At 39.0% G+C, this 26,691-nt stretch overlaps 1 protein-coding gene across 5 annotated transcripts; it reads right to left on the reverse strand.

The window, feature by feature from the left end:
- Positions 1–2,571: 2,571 nt before the first annotated feature.
- Positions 2,572–22,008, reverse strand: LOC116988345 (tRNA selenocysteine 1 associated protein 1). 5 transcript variants are annotated; one of them, XR_004415918.1, is made up of 11 exons: positions 21,767–21,981; positions 19,944–20,041; positions 19,551–19,650; positions 17,751–17,806; positions 15,341–15,472; positions 14,000–14,119; positions 13,037–13,202; positions 11,326–11,359; positions 8,015–8,181; positions 4,603–4,630; positions 3,900–4,033 (listed from the first exon to the last, which is right to left on the reverse strand). XR_004415918.1 is itself a non-coding variant. In XM_033044966.1 (10 exons), exons 1-9 carry the CDS (start codon positions 21,791–21,793, stop codon positions 8,045–8,047), a joined length of 870 nt encoding a protein of 289 aa, XP_032900857.1. In that variant the 5' UTR covers positions 21,794–22,008; the 3' UTR covers positions 2,572–4,033; positions 8,015–8,044. The 5 variants fall into 5 exon arrangements, 4 of the variants coding, with proteins under 4 accessions (XP_032900857.1, XP_032900859.1, XP_032900856.1 ...); XM_033044966.1 differs by lacking the exon at positions 4,603–4,630 and having other exon boundaries at positions 2,572–4,033; positions 21,767–22,008; XM_033044968.1 differs by lacking the exon at positions 4,603–4,630 and having other exon boundaries at positions 2,572–4,033; positions 17,751–17,803.
- Positions 22,009–26,691: the final 4,683 nt, after the last annotated feature.

A 26,691-nucleotide genomic window follows, 5' to 3' on the forward strand; every position in this document is an offset into this window, starting at 1 on the left:
AAGTTCATAGTTGAGGTTAGTGTTGTGAAGTGTGCAAGAGTCTAATGGTTGTTGGGAAGAAGCTATTTTTGAACCTGTATTCCAAACTCATCTACCTTCTACCTGTTGGCAGGAGAAAATGGGAGTATGGCAATGGTGATGTGAGTCTTTGATGATATTGAATCAGTCTTTTTTGAGGCAGTGCCTCCTGTACATCCCTTCTACAGTAGTGAGGTCAGGACATGTGATAGACTGAGAAATGTGCACCACTCTCTGTAATCGCCTTTGTTCCTGGGCATTTGAGTTGCCGAACCAGTGAATAGGCTCTCGACCATACATACACCTGCAGAAGTTTAAGAGAGTATCCATTGACATACCAGATCTTCTCAATTTTCTAAGAAAGTTGAGGCGATGATGGGCTTTCTTTGCGATTGTATCAATGTGCTGGGCCCAGCTACAGATAGGAATAGTAGCATTCCATTTACAAAAGTTCCTGCTTTTCTTGCCTCTTTGAGACACAGGATGTGCTCAAAGCCTCCTTGAAATAAACTTCAATCTACGCACTGACTCTTGGGGATCCCTGGTCCATGATTGGCTTTAAGAACCACGTCCATACATTAGGTGCAGCCATTTGTCATCATGATGAGAAGAAGGAGCACACTACTTCATAAATTATCTGCACCTTCTGTGGGAAAGCCTGCAGTTCCCTCATTGGCCTCATCAGTTTATTTTAGAGATACAGCATGGAAATACGCCCTTTGGCCCACCAAGTCCGCGCCGACCAATGATCGCCCATTCACAATAGTTCCATGTTATCCCACTTTCCCATCTATTCTTTGAATGTGAGGGGCAATTTAAAGAGGACAATTGACCTACAAATCCGCATGCCTTTGGTTGGGATGTGGGAGGAAACTGGAGCATCTGGAGGAAACCCACATGGTCACAGGGAAAATGCAAAATCTACACAGATAGCATACAATGTCAGGATTGAACCAGAGACTCTGGCGCTGAGGCTGCAGGTCTGCCAGCTGCACCACTGTGCTGCCCCAGTCAAAGTTGTCACATCAAAACCCACAAATTCACAGTGGAAATAAATCATCCTTGATCTGGAGGGACTTTGTAAGAAGCTAGTATAACCCCAGAGGAGACCTAGAAAAAGGGTCCCAACCCCCAATATTGTCCATCTCCTTCCACAGATGCTGCCTGTACACCAAGTTCCTTCAGCAGTTTGTTTTTTTGCTCTAGTATGACCCCAAGTGCTTTAGTGAAAATATTCTTCTGAAATGAGTTTGAACCCACTTCCTATCCATATCATTAGAAGAGTGTGAAATTTATTTCTGTTAAAATGAGAATGCAATTCAAACATAAAGCTTACAGCTTAACGGTCTGAGTTCTGTGTATAGAGCCATTATTCTATTTATTAATCTCCGTACAGTACAAATTTCTGGATTATTTTTTAGGGCTTGGTTGGGTTGGAGAATTTCCTTACGTTGTGTGATTCAGGCACTTTGGTTTATTTAGCCTAGATATTATATCTAAAACAATATTGTATTGTTCATAACATTGCTCATCCTTTTCTCTGCTACTTCAGAATAAACCTTCCCAACAAAGCCTAATGCAAGGGAGGTAAATATATTACCAAGAACGGAAACATATGGCTATTGAACCAGAGAAACTTAAACAACCTCTTGAGGATGCAGCAAACATTACTAAGATATTAGTGCAAGGGTTTAGAAAAGAAAATATTGATAATGTAGCAATTTAATTCAAACACTGAATATTGTAATCATATGTAATCATGTGTATATATTTATATAATGGTATATGGACACACTGATCTGTTCTGTAGTCATGCCTACTATGTTCTGTTGTGCTGAAGCAAAGCAAGAATTTCATTGTCCTATCAGGGACACATGACAATAAACTCTCTTGAATCTTGAATAATCGTGGTTAAGTCTTTTCCAGAATATGGTTTTCAGTTTTGTTTTTTACGAATCTAAACTGAGAGCAGATTTTGGTCATCATTATAAATTGGAAGGAACTTACAAGGGGGAGGAAGGGGAAGATGTGACTAGTGGTGGGATAACATTGAAGGTGGCAGAAATGTCAGAGAATTATGTGTTGGGTGCAGAGGCTAGGACCAGGGGAACTCTATACTTGTTCTGGCTGGGGGGAAGGGGAGCAAGAGCAGAACTACAGGGCACAGAGGAAATGCTGGTGAGGGATCCATCAATTACAGTAGGGGGGGGGGGGAGGGGGGAGGCTATGTTTACTAAAGAAAAAGGATATCTGGAAATCCTAGAATGAAAAGCATCTTGGGAGCAGATGCGGTGGAGGCGGAGAAATTGGGAGTAAGGGTTAGCATCTTTGCAAAAGGCAGGGTTGGAGGATTTTGCAAGAGGCATTTCCAGTTTCAACATTTGTGCTTCGGTTAATGTCCAGTGCGTTATTAATTAAAATAACGAGCTATAACAGATCCAAATGAGCTCCCTGCAGAGAATTTGCCCCATAATCAGGTTCCGTTAATTTGTGACATTCAGTTAGGGGAAAAGTACAGCACTCAGTCCAAAAAAAGCTCATAAACCGCATAAATTTCATTTAAAAAAGATGCCTTTATTTTATTTTACAAAATAAATTTGCTTTCACGGGCTTCTGGATATCATAAAATTAGAAATTTAACAAAGGCATAACTAAGAAAATGTAAACATTAACACTTGCAAGCAGGACTTAATAGCCTTAAATAAATGCCTGTCACCTTTTCTATTAACAAATAAGTCCCCACTATATCATAGCTTTTTATAAATTTACAAACCTTGAGTCCTACTCAGTAGTGAGACTGCAACCAGGTCATGGAAACAACGCTGGAAAAATACCCGAATGAAAAATGGTGAGATGCACAAGCAGAATTAACAAAATATTTTTCATTAATCTTACTCACCATTTTCTTTAAACTATAAATTGTAACTTTAGCTGGGGTGAACTGCAACTCTTTTCCGACAAAGATAAAGTCTGCCCCATGCAGTTCTGAAAGCAAATCTGACCCTGTGCCTTATCAAAGTGTGTAATCTCACAACCGTGCATTGGAGGTAGCTTTTGAGTAGAAATTATACCAGTACCAATGTCCTACAGTCACTTTTTAATCACAACTACCATTACGTCCTGTTTTGAGAATCTTAAAATCACAAACGAATCCTCTACTGTTCAAAGGTTCACAATGATACATCATAATGATACCTTTTTTTCAGCTGGCCTAGGGAGATTTTAACACAAAAATTCCCCAGAGGATTAGAAGTATCAAAATTCATGACATAAATGCACACACACAAGAATGTAGTGAATAAACCAGTACTGTATCAGGCTCTAAATGTGAATATTAATAACATTGTAAATTCTGCATTGTCGAATGTTGTACTTAAGCAAAAATACAGACATAATGCGAGGAATCTTTGTTACGGTGGGTATTTGAATTGTTTAGTCTTTAAACTCATTGTGTAAAAATATAACATATGCAAAAAAAGAATCATAAGGCACTCTTTGGTGTTATGATTCATGTAATACCTATGAACCTCTACTCATGGTTATGAAAACGCCATGTAACATCTAAGGCTCACCTACTCCTATTTAAAATCATATTTTAAAACATTCCAAAACTATGAATTAAATAGTTGGACAGCCCTAACTCTAACATTGTGGGAAGCAGATCCACTTTCTTAAATAAAAAATCTTTTGAAATTATCGATTGCTTAAAACGTTGCACAAAATCAGAACAAGAGGATGCAGCATTTGTTTTGTCACAGTAAGAACCATATTAAACAAGAATTATGCCATAACCAGAAAATCATGAGAGCGAAGGGATAAACACATCCCACTGATTATCTGGAATTATGGTTTTTTGTAGCAATGTTAACCTGCTAGGCCATGGCCGATGCAGGGATTTCAGATGCAACGCTGTCCAATGGCTGCCAATGGCAATTCATGAGTGCGTCGTAGAACTCCTCACTCTGTTCCATGAATTGTGCGTTAGCTTCTTCGACATCCATGTGAGGAACTGGATCTGGAACATGACAAATGTAACAATGGCACTTCAATATAGACGTCACACAACGGAGATGATATTCTACAGCACAAGTGAGAAACTTCATCATTCAATAGTAAAGGTTGAAAGAAATAAAGCTATAAAAACAGGCTCTACAGCACAACGTTAACCACCCATTTACACTAATTCCACACTAATCCTTTTTTAAATTCTCATCAATTCTCTCCTAATTCTACCGCTCACCTACACAACAGAGGTAATGTACTACAGCCAAATAACGTACCAACTACACATCATTGGAATGCAAAGGGAAACTGGAGCACCCAGAGGAAACTTGCGTGGTCACAGGGAGAGTATGCCAACTCCACATAGACAACATAGAATTGAACCCCGGTCTCTGGTGCTGTGAGGCAGTAACTCTACTGTCTTATATACCATGCATAGTCAAAACATTACTTAAGTAAAATTAATTCAAATCTCGTCATACTCTTTTCTTCCTCCCAGAAAAGCAAATAAATGGCAGTGAATTTACATTAAAAAGTTGTAGATCAAATGGTTAATAGTCCACAGCAGATTTAATTACTTACATCTTAATTTCTTTTAATCATTTCGTCCCTGGTTAGGAATATGGAAACAAAATAAGCCATGTAGGTACAAGGAACTGCAGATGTGTAAATTTTGCACAGAATACAAAGTTCTGGAGTAACTCAGCGGGCAGGCAGCAGTCTGAAGAAGGGTTCCCGACCCGAAAAGTCGGCTATTCATTTTCTCCAGAGATGGCGTCTGACCCGCTGAGTTACCCCATAATTTTGTGTTCTAAGCCATGCCAGCATTGAACCTATCTACACATTGCTAGTTGCAGTATCTCTACCTTTTCAATCTTAAAAAACGGCCATTTCACTTTGCTTTTCTTTTTATGTTTTTTTGACTGAATTCCTGAAATTCTGCTCATGCGAGGTGGGATTTGATTTACAGAAATCATTCCCGTCGAGGAGGGAATCCATTGGATGTGGCCAAATAAAAGGTTTTGACTCCAGAGCGTTCAATCACCATAACACATCCATCAAACATAAAATCTTAATATCACAAAATATTCATGAAAATTCTTATTTCTTGCAATGTGCTCTACCTGGATATATGATATTATCATTGCCCTATTAATTATTAAGCAAAGTTATTTGGCACAATGTTAAAAAGATTTTACATCTAGATTTACAGATCTCCCTCTGCCCATGGTCTTTGGTGCTGACTCTAATATGTCTTCTGAGGCTATTTTCAGCTTCATATATTGGTGCTCTGATGCATGGCATCTAGAATGATTAGGTGAAAGAATCAGTGATGCCATTGTTGGATAACTGGAATATACTGGACAATTTTTAGTCAGACATTTTCAACATCTATCATCTCAAAGTTGCGGTGAGCAACAATAGTTCAGTGGACATTCTCTTTCTATTCGCTACAATTATCTCCCAATATTCTGCTCCACCCAAAACATCAGCTTGGTGCACACTGAGGATCTTGCTTCTGAATCAAAACCCATGGGTTCTAGACTATACCGGAGACACAAGCACAAATTCCAAACTGATAAGTGCAGCACTGAGGATGTATTATGTTGTCAGGTATACAATCCTCAAAACCAAAATGAACTAACTTGTTGGCCTATGGGAAAGAGTGGCACTCATTGTGCTTTCAAAGAGGCAGTATTGGTACATCGGGCCAAACTGTGAGGTTATGTAAAATTTGAATGTCGGAACTGTAAGGAGGTAAAAATTGTTGTTAACAAACTGAAGTTTAAATAAAAATATGAAGGCAGTGAAGATACTAGCATGTGTATGATCTGAAGCAATTTTAGGTCACCCGTCTCGAAGTGCTTTTTCCTCTTGCCATAACAAGCACATTTCTTAGCCTGAATCTACGTCAGGCCGGGATTCAGTCTCAGAACTTGGTTCTCTCCAGCGTGCTATAATGGTGTGGAAATACATATGTGGGAGTTTGTTTAGCTAAATTCACTAATGGATAAATCGAGAAAGACAGTTGTTTAGCAAAATTAGGCCATGATTTATTTATTTCACCAGTGGTTTGGTTTAGGGAACAGGAAAGTCCTGAATAATTTCCTTTGAAAAGAAAAAGGGTAGAGGGCATATTGCTGAATCCTACTGAGTACTAGCTGATGTGTTTAAGAAGGAACTGCAGATGCTGCAAAATCGAAAGTACACAAAAATGCTGGAGAAACTCAGCGGGTGCAGCAGCATCTATGGAGCGAAGGAAATAGGCAACGTTTTGGGCCGAAACCCTTCTTCAGACTGGACATTCAGACTAGCTGATGTCTTGTTAACAGAAGGTTGAGTGGTGACAGCTACCCTGTGCTACTACACACCACCTGGGTCACAGTGAATCATATCATTGAAGATCTAGAGGTTTTCAACTTCAATCCGATATAACATTAGGCTTATCTGACATTTCTGACATTCAGAACTGTAGTTTGCTTTGTCAGTATTTACTTGCAACAGAAAAGCCAGAAGGAATTGGATTGAAAAAACAAAAAACAAATAAAAGATGCTTGCATCAGCAGGAATAAACAAAAAGGATCTGGAAATTAGGCTTTTAGAGAGGTAAGGAAGTGTAAAGAACTGAGTTGTGCAGAGGGAGGGCTGAAGAGATTTAATAGTTGGTAAGGGGAAAAAATTGGGAAGTTTGATCCTGCACAATAAAATGAATGTTTGTTACAAAGCTCCTGTGAGAGTCACTTGATGCAGAACATGAACTAAGAATTTAGAAATAAATTGAAGCAAAATATCTGAAATTAAAATACAAAATCCATGCAGCATGACTCTAGGAGGTGAAGCTTTTTTACAAATGCCCAAACACCAAAGATCCATTCTAGGTGAAACAGCAATTTACTTTTCTCAATTTAGTACAAAGTATTTGGTGCACATTCTACACTGGCGAAAACAAAGACAGGCTAAGGAACAACTTTGAAAAAGATTCTGTTCAAACTGCAAGAATGGTCTTGGCACTTAAATTCTCCATCTTGCTCAGATTCTGATTTCTTTCATTAATCTCGTACAATAATCCAGAGAAGCTCGAGGTACAGGACCACATCTACAAACTAGGTGCATCACAGCCCACTATTTGTTCATACAATTCTAACACTCCCGTTTGCACATCCTCTCTACAATGTTTTGTTTCTTATCCAATTGCAACCGCTTAGTCATTCACCATCAGCCTTTTTGTCAATTTATCACAGCTGTTTCTCACACAGAGCTTTCCTTTTATTCTCCCCATCCTCATTTCTCAACATCATAGAACATGTATTACCTCTTGTCTATCTTGACCCTCTATTTCTGTTTTTCACCTCAAAGATGTTGTCTAACACGCTGAGCATTTATCTTGAAAAATGCAATGGGTTTCATGCTCTAAATATCTATGTTACAATGTCCTTCATTGGAGTCTCCAACAAATATGCTATTTGGAGACACAAGGGGGATGATGCTGGAAACCTGAGCAAAAAAAAACAAACTGCCTAAGGAACTCAATGGGTCAGGCAGCATCTGTGGAGGGAAATGGACAGATGACTTGGTCATGGCCCTAAATGTCGCCTGTCCATGTTACGCCAAATATGCTACATTTTTGCACCCGCTGAATTTTTCACCCTGCTTCACAAGAGGTCAGCCAAATTATGGGTTAAATATAAAACAAAGAATCACAGAATGCTGCATTCAAATCACCGATTGAGGAATTGAGATTTGTGCCAAGAAAGGGACCGTTTAAAAAAATGTTCACAGATTTATTAATTTTTTTAAACTGTTCACTCAAATCCAGGTACTTGAAAGAAAAATTGCCGATTGTGACACTTCAATTTTCCAACCACGTAGCTCATTACTAAGTAGTTGCAACTTAAAAATCATAGGGAAGTTGGGTCACTTGTGAACCTCCCATGGGGTCTTTAGGTGGGGCAACCACTGGAAATACAGTTTTTCATTGGAGACATAGACTTACATTGTCTCGCCGAGGCAAATACAGCCCCTGTCAGCAGAACATGGAACAGCACTGGTGATTGTAGTCATGGAGAAGTCCTTGGCTCTGTCCACCCCATCCTCCTGGCTGAAGGAATATACCCGGAAAGGAGAGGCCTTGAGCAGGTAGAGGCATATTCCCATGATGCACTGAGCCAAATAAGTATAATCAGTGCATTAATGAGGCAGCAGCAGCAGTAACGATCCCTTAAACATACAGGAATTGTATTGGCCAGCACGGCAAAGGCTTTATAATTAAACTTTCAGTTTTTTTAATCTTAAATAAATTCTTAAGTAACTTCCGAGCTAAAATTTCATACTTGCAGTGGAATGTTTTCTTAATGTGTGTTCTCTTCAAACTTCTTAAACACCAATTTCGTTTTTTTTTTTAAATAAATAAATCTCCAACACTGTCAATCATACACACAGGACAGAAAATGGTAGTATCTCAGTCAGTCTGAGTCTGTGGCCAATTATCTAGCTTGAGCCAGAGGTATAGACAGGGTGGTAATAAATAGTTTCCCTAGTTGGAGAGATGAAAAATAGCCAAGGTTTTCCACTTCTAATCATTATCCAGTGCCTCCTGCTGGAATGTGTGTACACAAACACCATGAATGACTATGCTCAGCTATGATGTCTCTGTGACTCAACAGCCTGACTGAGCCCAGGGCTGCAAAAGTGAGATACCACAAGGTGGCTTTGCCTAAAGAACTGCAGTGGTGCAAAGAAAAAAGACAAACATGGAAAGAATAAAAACAAAAGCCGAAGGCATTTCTGTATACAAACTTTCAATCCCATGTGGAATAATAATTCCAGTGAAACTGTATTAAAAGGCACAGTCTAGGCTACACAACAACCCCGTAATAAACTGCTCCATTACTGATGTGCAAATTTTAACGTGTCACAAATAGTGGCATGAAATCAAAGTTAACAGGAATATATCCTTCCAGCTCAATGTAAAAAAATATGTCAGTTAATCGGAGCCAGATATTGACTCAATGTAAAAAAAGATGTTTAATATCTGTATAACAGCAGGTGCTTGAACAAATTCCAAAAATCAATGTCCCAATTTTCCTGCAAATGTGAATTCAGTGAATTTAAATATAATTTAAATCTCCCAATGGAACACAAACATTCATTTGATAATTTTCTGCATATTTTCCTCAATTAGAATGAATTGGAAATGCATCCAGCAGCCAACCACCAGAAAAAAAGATGACCAAAACATTGCCATATACTGGGACATCTATCTATGCACAGGGTGTGATGTTTCCTGCAAATATGTGATCCAATTGTAACAGATTGCGATTACTAATGAAGACTATTTAAAAAATGCTTTTTAGTTAAGTTTAGTTTAGTTTAGAGATACAGCATGGAAATAAGCCCATCGGCCCACTGAATCTGCGCCGATCAGCGATCCCCGCACACCGACACTATCCTACACACACTAAGGACAATTTACAATTTTACTGAAGCCAATTAAACTATAAACCTGTACATCTTTGGAGTGTGGGAGAAAACCCACACAGGTCATGGGCAGAGTACAACCTGCATACAAACAGCACCCGTAGTCATGATTGAACCCGGGTCTCTGGCCCGGGTCCCTACAGCTACGCCACCGTGCTGCCACTTTTAACATGACTATTTTGAACCCCTAAAATTAGTGCAATTCCACAGCCTTACCATAATTAAGATTATACTTGTCAATTGTCACATAAGATCTTTCTTTCTTCAATATTGGCAGCTAGATAACTATGACAGCTTGCCTGCTGGCAAGACATCATGCAAGCTGAGAATCAAGCAGTATCTGACTGGCAGAACAGTTCACTGAGGTAAGAACCAAAAATGGCAAGGGACGCATCGTGAATTTAATAGTAAATTAAAATAATTTGCGAGATTTGCCTGTGTTTGTGTGGTAAAATCATCAGATAACAAGAAACAAAGATGTCATGTAACTTGAAGTTGCCATAATGTATTTTGCCTTTATGTTAATCCATTTGTAAATCTCATGTTAATCTTTATGTTAATCCAAAAATAAATCTCATTTGATTAGAAACCACCATACAAAAAACATTTTATCATGCATAATAATAAATTGATATTTTGTAAGATATCAGACTCAAGTATTGGGAGTAACTTGGAGTAAATAAAAATCATTAAATATAATACTTATACAATGTGGGACTGGCAAGAAAATAGCTTCAATCTATGAGAAAAGTGAATTGACTGTAATTGGGAGGAGTGTAATAATTAACTTCTAGGCATGGGAGGCAGCAAAGTGGCATAATGGTGCCAGGAAATTGTGGCGCACAGTGGCTCAGTGGAAGAATTGCTGCCTTACAGGGCCAGAGACCCGTGTTCAATCGTGACTACCATTTGAACGTTCTCCATGTGACCATTTGGGTTTTCTCTGAGTGTTCTGGTTTCCTCCCACACTCTAAAGATGTACAGATTTATAGGTTAATTGGCTTTGGTAAGTTGAAAAAGAATTTATCCCCAGTATGTAGGATAGTGTTAGTGTATAGAGTGATCGCTGTTCGCTGCTGACGTGGTGGGTCGAAGTGCCTTTCTCCGTGCTTTAATTATAAAGTCTAAAATATCACTTGGTGTGTCATTACTACATAACTTTCTGTAAGTTTTGCATCTTTAAAGAATATATCATTATGGTAAAGAGATCATGTTGTTGTATAATTTTAGTGAAAATCTACTCATATCAATATCTACATTGGAAACTTATATTAGGAAAATTCTGGTCATCTGAACAAAATGATTTAAAATGTCATGAAATGAGAGTATAGAATACATTCCCAAATCGACCACAAGATGATTTTGACACAAAATTTGAGAGGGAACTGAATAAATAAAGTTAATAAAACACTAAAAAATACAAATGAATGGCAAAAGTATGAATTGGACAGCTCTAATTGAAAAACGCAGAACAGATATAAAGAGTGAAAAGGGCTTCTTCTGTGATTAAGTTAATTATTCTTTTCTAAAATAACAAACAAATAGTAATGCAAGTGTAAAGAAGAAAATATATATATATATATATATATGCCAGAGACAAATAAGGTGTCAAGCTTGTGAGGATTTTACTGCTCCATCTGCAGTTCCTTGTTTCAACATGTGAGGTTTTCCTATGGATTGCTGTTGCCCAACAAGTTTGATTTTTTAAATCTTCTAGACTATAATAACTTTACAATTTATGATTAGAAAACATAGAAGTCAATTAAAAATATCACAATGTTTTGGTTACAACTATATTGGATACGGAGGAAAAAATGTTCAGCTTACCTTCCAGAGCATCATCTCCAACTTCTTCGTAATTCTGTAAACAACAGGCATTTGATTTCAAATTCACATATCTAACATCTGACACCCTCTATATCTCAACACATTTCTGCTTATTTTGTCTGTTCGTCAACTTCCCACACAAACTCTTTTGAAAGGATCCCATCAATGGAATGTTGAACCATATGAATTTGTTAGTATTAATTTTAAAACAAAAAACAACTGAATGACTGTCGACAGGGAGAGGTTGCACATGCTAGAAATATGTGGCCACAAAACTTTTCAGTAAGGCTAAAATCAGACACATTTAGAGATCAAACTCTGTTTTACATTTAGAGAGAAAACCAAAAAAAATCAATAAGGCAGTTGAATGATGAATATAGCGCGCAGAGAAATAATGATCTCGGTCTAGAATAATAATCTGGAAACGTGTGTCACTCATTCCTGTAGGAAAGGAACATTGTCATCTTTACGTGGCTTTTATGACATTTAGACCTACAAGATTGTGACTGACACAGACAAGGCCAGAAAGTCACCCAAGGATAATTAGGCATGAGCAATAAATGCAGGCTATGCCTACACTGAACACTGCCAGGATTCAATTTAAAACAAAAACAAAAATGGGCGCATCATTATGAGCAGCAGAAAGATATGGCGGAGTCAGGTACAATTTCACCTAAACTGTAGGAAAACATGTTACCGTTCATTCACTCAACTTTAACACCTCCCATATACTTAGCAATACTGGTGAAATTACTTTGTTGGGACTTTATTTCTACTAACAAAAATGCATTAGAAAATGCATAATGAAAGACAGACAATAATAAATAATTCAAGAAAGAGTTGGATATAGCTCTTAGGGCTAAAGGAATCAAGGGATATGGGGTGAAGGCAGGAACGGGGTACTGATTCTGGATGATCAGCCATAATCGTATTGAATGGCAGTGCTACCTCGAAGGACCGAATGGCACCTATTTTCTAATTAAGATTATTTAAATATGTCCCTCATTTAACAGACCAGACAACATCAAAAAAGGTTGGGGGGGGGGGGGGGGAGGAAGAAGGGGGACAATATCTATTTCTCTTGATAATTGATGTTTAGTCATGGTATTTACAAGCATGGTATTCAGTAGCTCACATCTGTTATGATATAAAACACATGCTGAATAGATGCAGGAATAGACCAAATGATTCCTTGAATCTACCCCGTCAACAAATAAATTAGCTGATTTGATTGGTCAATATTCCATTTACCTTCCTAATAAAATGTTGCACTGCATGTTAATTTGTTTCTTTACTTGTGCTCCCAGATCTCTGCGAACACCAGCATTCCTTGGAGTAATACTACCTAAATCATTTTCTGCTTTTCTATTCTTCCGTACTATTTGACATGTTTGTCCTTTCGTTCAATGCATCGCATAGCCTACAAATTGTTGAATAACCTCCAAATTGAACATTCAAATCGAGCAAATATAACTTTAATTTATACTCTATAGCTGCTTTCTTCCACAATGTTTATAAATTAATGTAGGCGATTGATTGAAAACAAGGATAAAATCAATCTACAGCATTCAAGACAAACATGAGAAAATTAAGTAGAATGGCAACAAAATATTCTGTATAGGAGATGTTCAACGATTAAATAATTAGATCAATTTAACATATAGTGGGGCTGGAGGTGGTGGTCTGGTTTTCAAACTTTCCATTACTTTACCTGCATGGTATTGGGTGTATAACCATATTGTTGGTAACTGTAGCTATAACTGCCAGTGTACTGATCATATCCCCAGTGAGTATAGTAATTCTGGTATGGCTGGTAATACTGGCTGTAGTTGTAGGTATATGTCTGGTTGTAGTCTGGTGGCTTCACTACACGGTTTCTGAAATTTAATTTAAAAGTCATTTTATTTGTCACATTATGGCAAAATGATACATGGTAGTCTATGCTAAGTAACTGAGATCTATCTAGTTTAAAAATTATTGTTGACTGTATGTTCTAGATAATCAGGATATAAATGCAAGTAAACATAGACATAACAGCAAAACGGTTAGTTTGAGCTCAATCCTGATTATAATTATTGCCTCTAGAACTTGGATATGATTTTGCTAATTAAATGTAATAATGTTTTTCACACAAAGGGTGGCGGGTGTATGGAACAAGCTGCCAGAGGAGGTAGTTGAGGCTGGGACTATTCCAACGTTAAAAGTACATGGACAGAACATGTTTGGAGGGATATGAACCAAATGTGGGCAGGTGGGACTAATGTAGCTGGGACATGTTGGCTGGTGTGGGAAAGTTGAGATGAAGAGCCTGTTTCCACGCTGTATCATAGACAATGTGCAATTTTTAGTCGAAATTGACTCTTCTACAGATCCTCAACTCTTATTACGAACCAATAAAATCTTCTGGCTATATGCACGTTAGCATTAACGCACATATCCTAAAGTATTCTTCTCAGCTTGGAACTGTTCCACTAAAACTGGTCATTGCAGGCAAGATCTTCTGCGATACTGATATATTTGAGTGGCACAATGGCATCAATTTACCATAGAGCTTTCTACAATGACTTAACTAGATGTAGACACTGCTACATTGCCAAACGTTTCTAATTATAATTCAATAGTGTGGATCAGAAAGTGCAACGCACAACCTTTGTGGTTCTCCAATGTTGCTTACGTTTTTGGTATTGCCACACTCAGCCTTAAAGCTTTTCCTCCAATGCCAATGGCACCTTGACACTCGGCAAGTGCTCGCTTCTGTTCAGCTTCATCCGAGAACTTCACAAAGCCGTAACCTCTATAAAAAGAGAAAAAAAATCTATTGTTTTATCTCAAACCTGCTTACTTTGCAATGGGTGGCCTGGGCATGGTAGTTTTGGGATTGGATGACTGTGGGGCCTCTGATATTGTATGATACAAGCCAAAGCATTGTATTTGATAATAAACAGCATCTCACCCCCATTATAAAGGACTCTGGTTGAAATGAATTGGGGACAGGAGCACATGGGCAAAGGCGTAGGAGCAAAGTGGGGAAAAGAGGAAATAGCGCAGAGGGGTGGATGGCACAGAGGGTATCAGAAGGCAAAATGCAAATCTGAGGTATGGTTGAGCAGATTATTACGTTTGGAATGTCTTGCAGTGGTAGTTTGGGGTATGTTCATTAAGGGAACATTAAAGAAGCCAACTATCTGGAAGAAGATGCACATGTGAATCTAGCAAGTCCAGGTGAAATGAAGCCCTTTAATCAAGGCTAAAGCATTCCGCAATCCTCCAGTTAAGGCTTGTTTCAATGTTCTCTCACACCTAATAGACATAGCAGAACTTTGTGTAAGTGATGAACATTTGACTGATGAACACCCAGCAGTTCCATGCAAGAAATGTCACATCTTCAACAATTTCAGCTCGTGGTCACAAATTTCCAATTAGCCCATTAAACATAAATACTTGGATGTCCAGATGTTAAATCCATGTAGAATTACATACAAACTAATAGAGCTCTTCATTTTAAATTGTTACATTTTATGTAGAACTCTATACAGAATTACTGAAAGTCTGAATTGAACCTGGGTAACTATTTAGTTTAGTCTAATGTCATGTGCAACAAGGTGTTGTGAAATGCTTTTTGTTATGTGTTATCCAGTTAGTGGAAAGACTATACATAATTACAATCGAGCCGTCCACTGTGTATTGATGGAAGATAAATGGAATAATGTTTAGTGCGTGCAAACTGGAGGTGCAACAGAACAGTGCCCTTGGTTCCAATAGATTAATATGGTTATTGGGTAGTGGTTTGTGTTATAAGATGTATGCACCAACTTATAACCTGCTAGTGGCACCCAATGCATTGTTCTGCTCTATCCATACATTGCATAGATCAGTTAAAATATTTGGCTTTGAGATATCGCAAGAAAGGTTATTGACCAATATGGCAACTTCTAGAATATGGGTGGTATAAAGAGAAACTCAAATACACAGAACATTAAATTTATTTCTCATAAAATCTGAAACTACTACATACTTGGAGTTTCCTAGATTGTCCAATACCACTTTTCCGCCTCTACATGAGGGATATTTTTCAACGAAAAATTCGTAAAGCATTCCATCATCCACTTCTGCGGTTAAATCTCCAACAAACAATGAGTATTCAGGACTAGAGAAAATACAAGAAAAATATTCATCCCCAAGCATTAAAGTTTAAAAATTGAAAACATGCATTAATGCATCTGTCATGAATATCACTTCAAATGTATTAAACTAAAGAGAAATACTGCTTAATTTTCAGCAATGACTATATAAATGTTAAAATGGACATGATCAATAAATCCTTTACATCTTGTTTCCTTCGCAACTTAATTTGTTTCACAGCATGCTGTTTCACAGCATGTTTTAATTTAATGTTTTTAAATATTTAGGCACTGGTTTTATTACTTTGGTCAAGAGAAGTAGATGTAGAAATTTAATTTTACTGAAATTTGTCACTGCTGGATAAAATTACCATCTCTTTACACTGGGTCAAGAGTATAAAAACCATTCAACTTTTCTGAAAAGTTAATAACTAATTAAATGTATATGGGTAAAAGCACTTTGCAGGAATCTAATCAAACAAAAATTAACACCAAGCCACAGCAGAATGCTAGTGGGGTTAGTTAAATGTGTAGGAAAGAACTGCAGATGCTGGTTTAAATCGAAGGTAGACACAAAATGCTGGAGTAATGCAGTGGGACAGGCAGCATCTCTGGAGAGAAGGAATGGGTGACGTTTCGGGACGAGACCTTCAGAATGATGTCCGACGTTTCGGGTCGAGACCCTTCTTCAGACTGATGTCCAACTGGGGTTAGTTAAATGTTTGGTCAAAGAGATAGACTTTAAGGAGAGCCTTAAAGGAGATGGAGAGAGAAATGTGAATGTTTGTGGATGAAATTCACAAAGGCACAGGCCAGGTAACTGAAGATATGACCACTTATGATAAGATTAAGGCAGATCCTGAAGGGTAGGTCAGAATTAGAGGAAAGCAGAGAATATTGGGTCTGAAGATGCTAACAAAGAAAATCAAATACATCTCCTCAGGTGATGGATGAGTGAAACATGATTCTGATTAGTATATGCAACAGTGTTATGAAAGAGCAGGTGATGGATGATAGGATATTGACCAGAACTTTCAAAAGAACTTGACCAAGTCATTCCTTTGCATGCAATGACTGCTTGAAGTCATTGCTGCATATCCCTTGCATGCCCAGGCCATAACACCTCCACCAGCGTGTTTCACAGATGAGGCGGTATGCTTTCGATCTTGGGCAGTTCCTTCTCTCCTCCATACTTTGCTCTTGCCATCACTCTGAGATAAGTTAATCTTCGTCTCATCTGTCCACAAGAACTTTTTCCAGAACTTTGGTTGCTCTTTTAAGTACTTCTTGGCAAACTGTAACCTGGCCATGACTAACCAGTGGTTTGCATCTTGCAGTATAGCCTCTGTATTTCTGTTCATGAAGTCTTCTGCGGACAGTGGTAATTGACAAAGACACACCTGACTCCTGAAGAGTGTTTCTGATCCGTCAAGACAGGTGTTTGGGGTTTTTTCTTAGAGAGAATTCTTCTGTCATCAGCTGTGGAGGTCTTCCTTGGCCTGCCAGTCCCTTTGCGATTAGTAAGCTCACCAGTGCTCTCTTACTTCTTAATGATGTTCCAAACAGTTGATTTTGGTAAGCCAGAGGTTTGGATGATGTCTCTAACTTTTATTCTTGTTTCTCACTCATACTGGCTTATTTGACTTTCATTGGCACAACTTTGGTCCTCATGTTGATAAACAGCAATAAAAGTTTCCAAAAGTGATGGAAAAATCAGAGGAAATACTAGGTGCTGAGAGCTCTTAGACTAGCATTAAGGAATCAATTAAATACACCTGAGCAATTACAAACACCTGTGAAGCCATGTGTCCCAAACATTATGGTGCCCTGAAATGAGGGGACCATGTATAAACATAGCTGTGATTTCTACATGGTGAAACCAAATGTATAAAAAAAAACCTTTAATAAAATCTGACAATGTGCACTTTAACCACATGGGATTTTTTTCTATTATAAATCTAAAATTGTGAAGTACAGAGACAAATAAATAAATTATGGGTCTTTGTCCCAAACATTATGAAGGGCACTGTATGTGTCTCAAAGGCTGTATTGACTTCCTAGTGCCAGGGTTAAGGATAACTGCTCAGAATGAGCTCTGAGTTCGAGAAAGGGGTAGATCCCAAAAGTGTGACCCGCATGAAGTCCAATTAGCCATGACGAAGAGGGAAATGCTGCTGAAGAAATATGGGAAGCTAGAGTTTGAATTAAAAAACAGAATCACCAAGGTAATCATCTTTAAATTACTCACAGAGACTCACGAAATGCACAATTAAATGAATGAATGAATATCCAGTAATAAATTACCTGTTATCTGGCTGCTTTCCATAAGTGGCATAGTTAAGCTTAAATCTTCTGGGCTGCTAGCAACAATAAACAATGTTATCTGCGGTAATGTAGTTTGATTTTAATTAACATGTATCGGTCTAACTGAGGATTAGAAGTGGTTAATATTGCTGGTAAAGCATCAGAAGGTTATCCAATAATAAACTAATATAGTAAAATTCAAAAAAAGAAAATTCCGAAAGCTAGATGATTTGACACCTGTTAATGGTCCAGATTGCAAGCAAAGTGCAAGGCCACAGCTGAGAGTCTGGTGCGAGAGCCAGGTACAGTGACAGGACCTGGACTGGAAGACTGGAGAGCCAGGAATGCGGTATGGGACACCAGAAATCAGGAGTGTGGTTATGTCTTTAGCCAGAGCTGAGGTCGGAATGCTTGTAATTTACCCAACTTCCTTTAAACTCATTACCTCGCTGGTAAATTTGTTGTAATACTTTGTAATGTGTTAAAACAGTTAAAACTTAATATGGCTGGCTTTGGGTGGTAGAAGGAATACCATCCAATAGTCAGGCACCACAAAAGTTTCAAGGGTAATGGATTATCAGAGTTTCACTTGAGATATTTATCGTCATTTTTTTAATTCCTAGCATCACTTAATTCCCTGCCTGTGCCCTCGCACATCTATGCTCACACTCCCCATTTTAGACCTTGGATCCACTTCCTGTTCATTTCAGCATATGCTTCAGGAATCCTCCTCAAATCCTTGCCTCTCCTACTTTCAAGAGATTTAATTTATTCACATTCTTTAGAGCCCTTTCCCTCATTACCTTGCTGGCAATATTCTCCTTGTGTATATCGTATTTATTTAGGCCTTGTAATTATAAAGTGCTTCAGTATGCAAGGACTGTTATATAAATGTCAGTTACAAAACATGATTTTTCAGAGGTACAATGTGGCACTGAAATCTCATTAGACATTACATTTATTTGCAAATTTGTCCATTAATTACCTGGTCATGCATTAAAAGAACACAACAGTGCACTAGAATTGCAGTATTATTTTCATAGAGACAGCATGGAAACAATCCGTTTGGCCCAATAACACGTCGACCATAAACTACACATTAATCCTACACTAATCCCATTATTAAACCTCCTCCCCCCCCATCAACTCCTCCAGATTCTACCACTCAGCTACATACTAGGGACATTTTACAGTGGCTAATTAACCTCCCAAAACAAAGACAAAAAATGCTGGAAATACTCAGGAGATCAAGCCACATCTGTGGGTGGAGAAACAGAGATAATGTTTCAGGTCAGACATCCTTTGTCAAAACATTTTCATGTTGGTTTTAGATTTCCAGCAACTACAGTTTTTTATAAATGTTCAATTTATGTATCAACCTGTATATCTTTGCAATGTGGGGAAATTTTGTGGGAAAGCTACAGAAGGAGAACTACAAACTTCACATAGACAGATCCTGGAGTCAGACTGAATCCATGTCTCTGGCGTTGTGAGACAGCAGCTCTACCACCTGTGCAATGTGTCATATTGTTTGGGCAGTATTTGTGTGACGGGAACCCTTGGTATGCCCTTTCACAAATGTTACTATCAGTTAGTTCAAACTGTTCAAATTAAACATATCAGCTGAATAGAAAAATATTCTTAAGTTATTAAAATACTGAATTGTCAGAACATGAATTTAGACGGTCCAAGTATACAGTAACAATTGAGGTACAAACTAACGTAACATTGCCATATTACACACACCAGTATTATTAAATATATTTGTTCATTTATTAGCATCCTGAGCAAAATACTTACAGGTGAAGCACCTGGAAGTTTTTTTCCATTGATTTTAAGCAGGCATCGTTCTGCAGTTGCCTGGTCTGTAAACTCCACAAAACAGTAACCTGCGGGTGTCCTGGATGTAAAAGAATAGTTAAACGTTCATCTGATCGCCACGAAGGCCTGAACAATTGCAGTTACTCAATTATCACAGATTTTATCAACTATTAAGGTGATTACATTAAAATGGAATAAATAATGCACTATTAAAGAGGAACCAAATATTATGTAATTACGAATTTAAATTGTGTTATTTTTCACACCATGCAATAAGAAAGAATTTCTACTGATATATTGTATTTTTTAATTGTCATATGATGATAACATTTTAACAAATATTTTTTTCACAAATAGAACAATTACTCTTACCCAGTCACTCGATTACGAATAATTTTTACACTCATTACTGTTTCACCCATTGTGGCAAATGCCCTTGAGATGAAATTTTCATCCATATAATTTTCCAACTGCAAAAAAATACAGAGAATTAGGTCACTATGTTATTTCAACGTGTAACAATTTATTAAGAAATACATTTACATTTAGTCATTTCAATTTCAGAAATTATTTGTTAAAACTGACAATTATTCCAGTTAGAAATATTAAGGGATGCAGCTAGATTTTGACTAAAGAATTATGTGCAGTCTAAAGAATGGTCCCGAGACATCGCCTAACCACGGCTTCCAAACATGCCGCCTGACCCGCTGAGTTACTCCAGCACTTTGTGTTTTACTTGAGTTTTTTTACATGTTGACCTTTTAAATGTTTCCGGTCAATATTCTAGAACAAAACTATCCTTTAAAAAATAAAATACTTTAATTAGTATGGGATTCTTCTAATGACAAAATCCAATTAACTTTTTCCACTTGTTGCTCCCTTGGGCAACACATGATTTTGCATTTAGGTGAAAATTGCCATTCTACGATTAGAGAGAGGAGTCACACGGAATTACTGAACAAATAATGTTTTTTCTGGAGTTCTGATAGAAGTAGATCAAATTATGAGAAGCATAGATAGGATGGACAGTCAGAACTATTTTTCCAGAATGGAAATAATTGAGGGCATGGATTTAAGGTGAGACAGGCAAAGTTTAAAGGAGGTGTGGGGAAATTATTTTTACATAGGGTGGTGGGTGCCTGCAATGTACTGCCAGGGGTTGCGATAGAGGCAGGTAAGATAATGGCATTTAGAGACTTTTGGTAGGCAGAAAATGAAACTATATTGATTATGTGCAGGCAGATAAGAGTTAGTCTTGGCATCATGTTCAGCACGGACATTGTGAGACGAAGGGCCTGTTCCTGTGTTGTACCGTTCTGTTCTAACTGCAGATACAGTAATCTTGGGTAAAACAGTTCTGGAGTAAATCAGCAGATCAGACAGCATCAGTGGAGGACAAAGATAAGCGATGTTTCGTGTGGGAACCCTTCTTCGGTTTAGGTTTATTATTGTCACGTGCACTGCGGTACAAAGAAAAACTTTGTTTTGCATGCTATCTAATAAAATCAGATAATACTATGCAGAAATGCAATCGACAAACTCTGGCACAATAGGTAGAACAAAGGGGGATTGAAGAGAATTTGTGAAGGGAATGGAAGTCCTCCCTTCCAGAGATGCTGCCTGGCCAACTAAGTTACTCCAGCATTTTGTGCTTGATAAATAGGAGGTGATACATAACACTGGAAAATCACATAATCAAAGTCCCCAAACCAGCAGTTTATCATAGTCTGGGTTCGGGACAGATGGGTGGGTGTGCTGAGCTACTGTTATTGTTAGGATGAGGCTGATCCAGGGACCAGACCTAGTGGGAGAGTCCAGGACTAAGGAGGGGTCATAGTCTCAGAATTAAAGGGCGTTTCTTTAAGGAGATGAGGAGGAATTTCTTTAGGTGATGAATATAGGTTTTTTTTGTCACAGACGGCTGTGGAGGCCAAGTTAATGGATATTTTTACGGAAGAGGTAGATAGATTCTTGATTAGTACGGGTGTCAGGGGTTATGGGAGAAGGCAGGAGAGTGGGGTTAGGAGGAAAAGATAGATAGATTAGCCATGATCGAATGGCGTAGATTTGATGGGCCGAGTGGCCTGATTCTGCTCCTATCACCGATGACCTGGCCGCGGCCCCCGACTGACAGCGGCAGCTGCCCCCAAGCCCAGCCCCTGGCAACGCTCGGCCTCCCGCCGCCTCACACTCACATCGCCCATCCACAGGCTGCGCGACATCTTCCTCGCCCCCCGCGCTCTTCTCCTTCACAATCTACTCTCCCGGGGCGACCGAATACACCCCTCCTCACTCAGCCCCCGCGGGACGGGCAGACAGACAGACAGACGGACAGACGACGGCAGCCGGCCTCCACACGATCTTCCGCCTGAGCGGCGATCAGCGACGCTGTCCGCCCGCCCGCCTCCCCCCCGCCCCGCCCAGCCCAGCCTCCACTAGCTCGCTCGGCAGCGCCACCCGCAGCAGCGGAGGACCCGCCCGGACAAGGCTGTCGCGGTGGGGACACGGGGAACTGCAGATGCTGGTGTCTTGAGCAAAACACTTGGTGCTGGAGTAACGGGCAGAAACAAGGAACTGCAGATGCAGGTTTACAAAAAAAAAAGACACAAATTGCTGGAGTAACTGGCAGAAACAGGGAACTGCAGATGCTGATTTACAACAACAAAAAAAAGACACAGTGCTGGAGTAACTGGTAGAAACAAGGAACTGCAGGTGGTGGTTTACAAAAAAAAAAGACACAAAGTGCTGGAGTAACTGGTTGAAACAGGGAACTGCAGATGCAGGTTTACAACAACAAAAAAGACACAAAGTACTGGAGTAACTGGTAGAAACAGGGAACTGCAGATGCAAGTTTACAACAAAAAAAGACACAAATTGCTGGAGTAACTGGCAGAAACAGGGAACTGCAGATGCTGATTTACAACAACAAAAAAAAGACACAGTGCTGGAGTAACTGGTAGAAACAAGGAACTGCAGATGGTGGTTTACAAAAAAAAGACACAAAGTGCTGGAGTAACTGGTTGAAACAGGGAACTGCAGATGCAGGTTTACAACAACAAAAAAGACACAAAGTACTGGAGTAACTGGTAGAAACAGGGAACTGCAGATGCAAGTTTACAACAAAAAAAGACACAAATTGCTGGAGTAACTGGCAGAAACAGGGAACTGCAGATGCTGATTTACAAAAAAAAGACACAAAGTGCTGGAGTAACTGGCAGAAACAGGGAACTGCAGATGCTGGTTTACCAAAAAAAAAGACACAAAGTGCTGGAGTAACTGGTAGAAACAGGGAACTGCAGATGCTTGTTTACAAAAACAAGACACAAAGTGCTGGAGTAACTGGTAGAAACAAGGAACTGCAGATGCTGATTTACAAAAATACAGAGCGGAGGTGCAGAACCTGACGGACTGGTGCACACGTAACAACTTGTCACTAAACACCCCCAAGACCAAGGAGCTGATTATTGACTTGAGGAGGTCCCATAATGGAGAATACGCCCCAATCTCCATTTACGGGGAAAGTGTGGAGAGAGTGTCCAGCTTTAAGTTTCTGGGCACTCACATTTCAGAGGACCTCACATGGTCCACCAACACCGCTGCGCTGGTCAAGAAGGCACAGCAATGACTGTTCTTCCTGAGGACATTAAAAAAGACTGGTCTGCCCCAACAGCTGCTGACAACCTTCTACCGCTGCACCACAGAGAGCATATTAATGTATGACATCTCTGTGTGGTATCTCAGCTGCACGGAGGCGGAGAGGAGAGCTTTTCAGCGCGTCGTCCACAGAGCGCAGAGGATTATTGGGACACAGCTACCAGCCTTGGAGGGCATCTACCACACACGGTGCCTCAGGAAGGCCGTCAGCATCCATAGACTCCTCACACCCTTGTAACGGACTGTTCGAACTGCTTCCCTCCGGCAGACGTTACAAGGCCTTCTACGCCCGAACCTCCAGACTCAGAAACAGCTTTATTCCCAGAGCTATAGCGGCTCTGAACCGGCCCTGCTGAGTGCTCCCCATCCCCCCTGGACTGTCTCCCTCGGATGGTCACGTCGCACAGTTTATTTATTTATTTATTTATTTTTTACATCGGTTGGAAGATGCATACTAAATCTCGTTGCACTGATGTGCAATGACAATAAAAGATATTATTATTATTATTATTATTATTACAAAGACACAAAGTGCTGGAGTCACTGGTAGAAACAAGGAACTGCAGATGCTGGTTTACACATACTTGAGACTGGCTGGGACTTACCTAAGAAGCCTGGAAAGAATTGGGACAAAAAGTGGGTGACAAAACAAGAACTAACGACACATGACTATTGTAGCAAGTCTAAGTGAGAACATAGCCGAAATTCAGCAAACACCAGAGGGGAAATATTAAAAGGACATGGAAATCACTAATCAACAAGAGGACATCTTCTTCAAAGCAATGGTTGATGAATGTTTGTGTATTGCTTTTGCCAATAAATTTCACAGTATTTAGTATCTGGTGGCCCCATAGCAGAAGCATCCATGTCGCAGGGCTGGAAACTGGAAGTATCCTGAGCTTATTCTGCTACCATCATCATCTATTGATGGCTTCCACTGATTGTTGCCGGAAGTTGGTGTCCTTTTCAGGATGGATGATGACAGGTAGATCAGCATTTATAACAAGATGGACACAAAGGAGTATCTGATCCCTTGGTTTTTGTTGTATATATTTCTGATGAGGCCAAGATAAAAGTTTGCAGATAATACAATGACTGGTTGGCAATCAATGGTGTGGAAGAAAATATTAATATCCTTTCTTACTTAATTTTGATTGGGATTGAACAAGGTAACGAAAGGGTGTTTGGATGTGACAATTGGCATCTCTCGTTGGCCAGGTGTAGAAGAGGTTTGTGGGAATCGGCAAAGTAAGATTAAACATATTACCTCTTGTCTAGGAATGTGTTGAAGGGTGGATGGTAAATGTAAACATGAAATAGTAGATGGAGATAAGGAAGCTTGTTTCTTTCAGCAGTGTGTTACAGTAGACCACCCGCGCCCCCCTACCGCTAGTAGCGTAGATATGTTACAGTAAAAGGGGGCTTATGATTGGCTCAGAGAGGGGACGGTGGTGCGATCCGCCGAAAAGAGATAGAATCATGTCAAGATGCCAACGGGTCCACTTAGTCTAGTATATTTTGGAAAGATACGTGGGATACTTTATTTTAATAGCCAAGGTACACAATAAAAGAGCTATTTCATTAAAACTGCATGAAGTACTAGTTCGACTGCAGCATAAGCACCGTAAAAAATTCTGATCACATTATACAAGAAAAATAGGATTGCACTGGAGAGGGAGTCTAGATTTATAAGGTTGCCAGAGGGGTGGGAGATTGCAACCTTCACGTGGTCTACCCTGTTTCGATGAATGCAATCAACAAGGTGTGCACAATCTAATAGAACAAGTTGTCATACAACTTTAAGCTGGGCACGCCATACGTCAGAAGGTTGCCAAAACTCAAAATGTTTAGCTTTGATGCAAAGTTGAATAGGCTAGCATTGTTTTATTTGCAACAGAGAGTAAAGGGAGATTTTAATTGTGCCGTAGACATGAAATAGAAAAGACACATTTCCTTTACCTGATCAAAAACCAAGGAGCAAGAACCAAGTCATCAGCAGAAGTGTTAGTTGGGAATTAAAGGAAATGTTTCTCACCTAGAGGTGGAAAGGGCTACAGCCAGTTGCTGAAAAGAAATGAAATACTTAAAATGTACTTGAATGTATATTTGAAAAATCTTGATCTAAAGGGCTAGTCCATTGTTGGAAGGTGGGATTAGGCGAAGTAGCTTTTTTTTTTAATGGCCTCCTCTATATCATAAATTGTCCACGATTCTAAGACAGGTTTTTGACTTTTGCAAGTTTAATTTTATTCTGGAGTATGGACCTCTCAATGGTGCAGCTGATCATGAATGCTCCTATATCAGATCAGGCTGGTGCCAAAATTTTGGAAAGGGTTGTTTCCATATCATCAGTTGCCCATCAAGTTTGATGCACTTTGTTAATGTGGCCAAGTGTGGCTGGCAAGAGCCAATCTCTGGATTGTTATTCCAGACACCTGGTTTATGAGAAAAGGCACTAAGTCCTGGAGTAATTCAGCAGGTCAAGCAGCATCTCTGGAGAACAGGGAACTCAGCATCTCGACCCAAAACGTCAACTATCCATGTTTTCCAGAAATGCTGCCTGACCCGCTGAGTTACTCCAGCACTTTGTTTTTTTTTGTAAACCGGCATCTGCAAGTGTATCACTTGGTTTATGAATATTGGTGGTTATAACCACAGTACCACTACCAAACTTCTTAAGATGACGTTGAAGAATTCCAAAAATATATGGAGCTTATGTCATAAATTAGAACAAAAGCTGCCGTACATTTTACTCACATGAATCAGGTAGAAATTGATCAACTGCATTCTGATGTTTCTCGTGAAAGTGGGAGAAGAGAACACTGTCAGTCATTAGTAAATTGTAATTAGTTATTATATGACATCTGTATTCTAGGACATGTAAATAATTTGCAATCAATTTAAACTGTCACAATTTAAAGTTTTTAATAGAAAGATTTTCAGTTTAAACTTACTTTGGAAATAACAGGCAGCTGATTCAGATGACCGGAACTTGCCTATTGTGCAAAGTACCACATAAATTCTTACATTCTAGCTGATAAACTCAAAACCAATACAAAACCTTTTTCAGCCTCACTCTGAGCATACATTTGAAGGTACTCACGTTTCCTTCTGGTTGTGAACTTATTATAAATTCACATGGATGTAAATTAATGAGAGCAACTGAAATTGGTTTACATTAAACATAACTCATTCTTACACATTTAAAGGTTCTGCTGTAAACAAACCTTCCAAGGAAACGATAATACCTCAATGTATCCTTTCAAATGAAATAGAAAAAAGAACCAATACGTATGGTTATGAAACCAAGAATGATTTTTAGTATCTGTATCCATCCATTGAATGTTACAAGTTGTACAAACCATTGTTCACAAAAAACAATGACGTAAGGTGCCCTATTACAGCTTTGACAAATATGAAATACACAGCACTATTTAGCTACAGTAAAAAATAAGCAATGATGATA

This window comes from Amblyraja radiata, chromosome 27 (genome assembly GCF_010909765.2).
Source record: "Amblyraja radiata isolate CabotCenter1 chromosome 27, sAmbRad1.1.pri, whole genome shotgun sequence".
Classification (NCBI taxonomy): Eukaryota; Metazoa; Chordata; class Chondrichthyes; order Rajiformes; family Rajidae; genus Amblyraja; species Amblyraja radiata.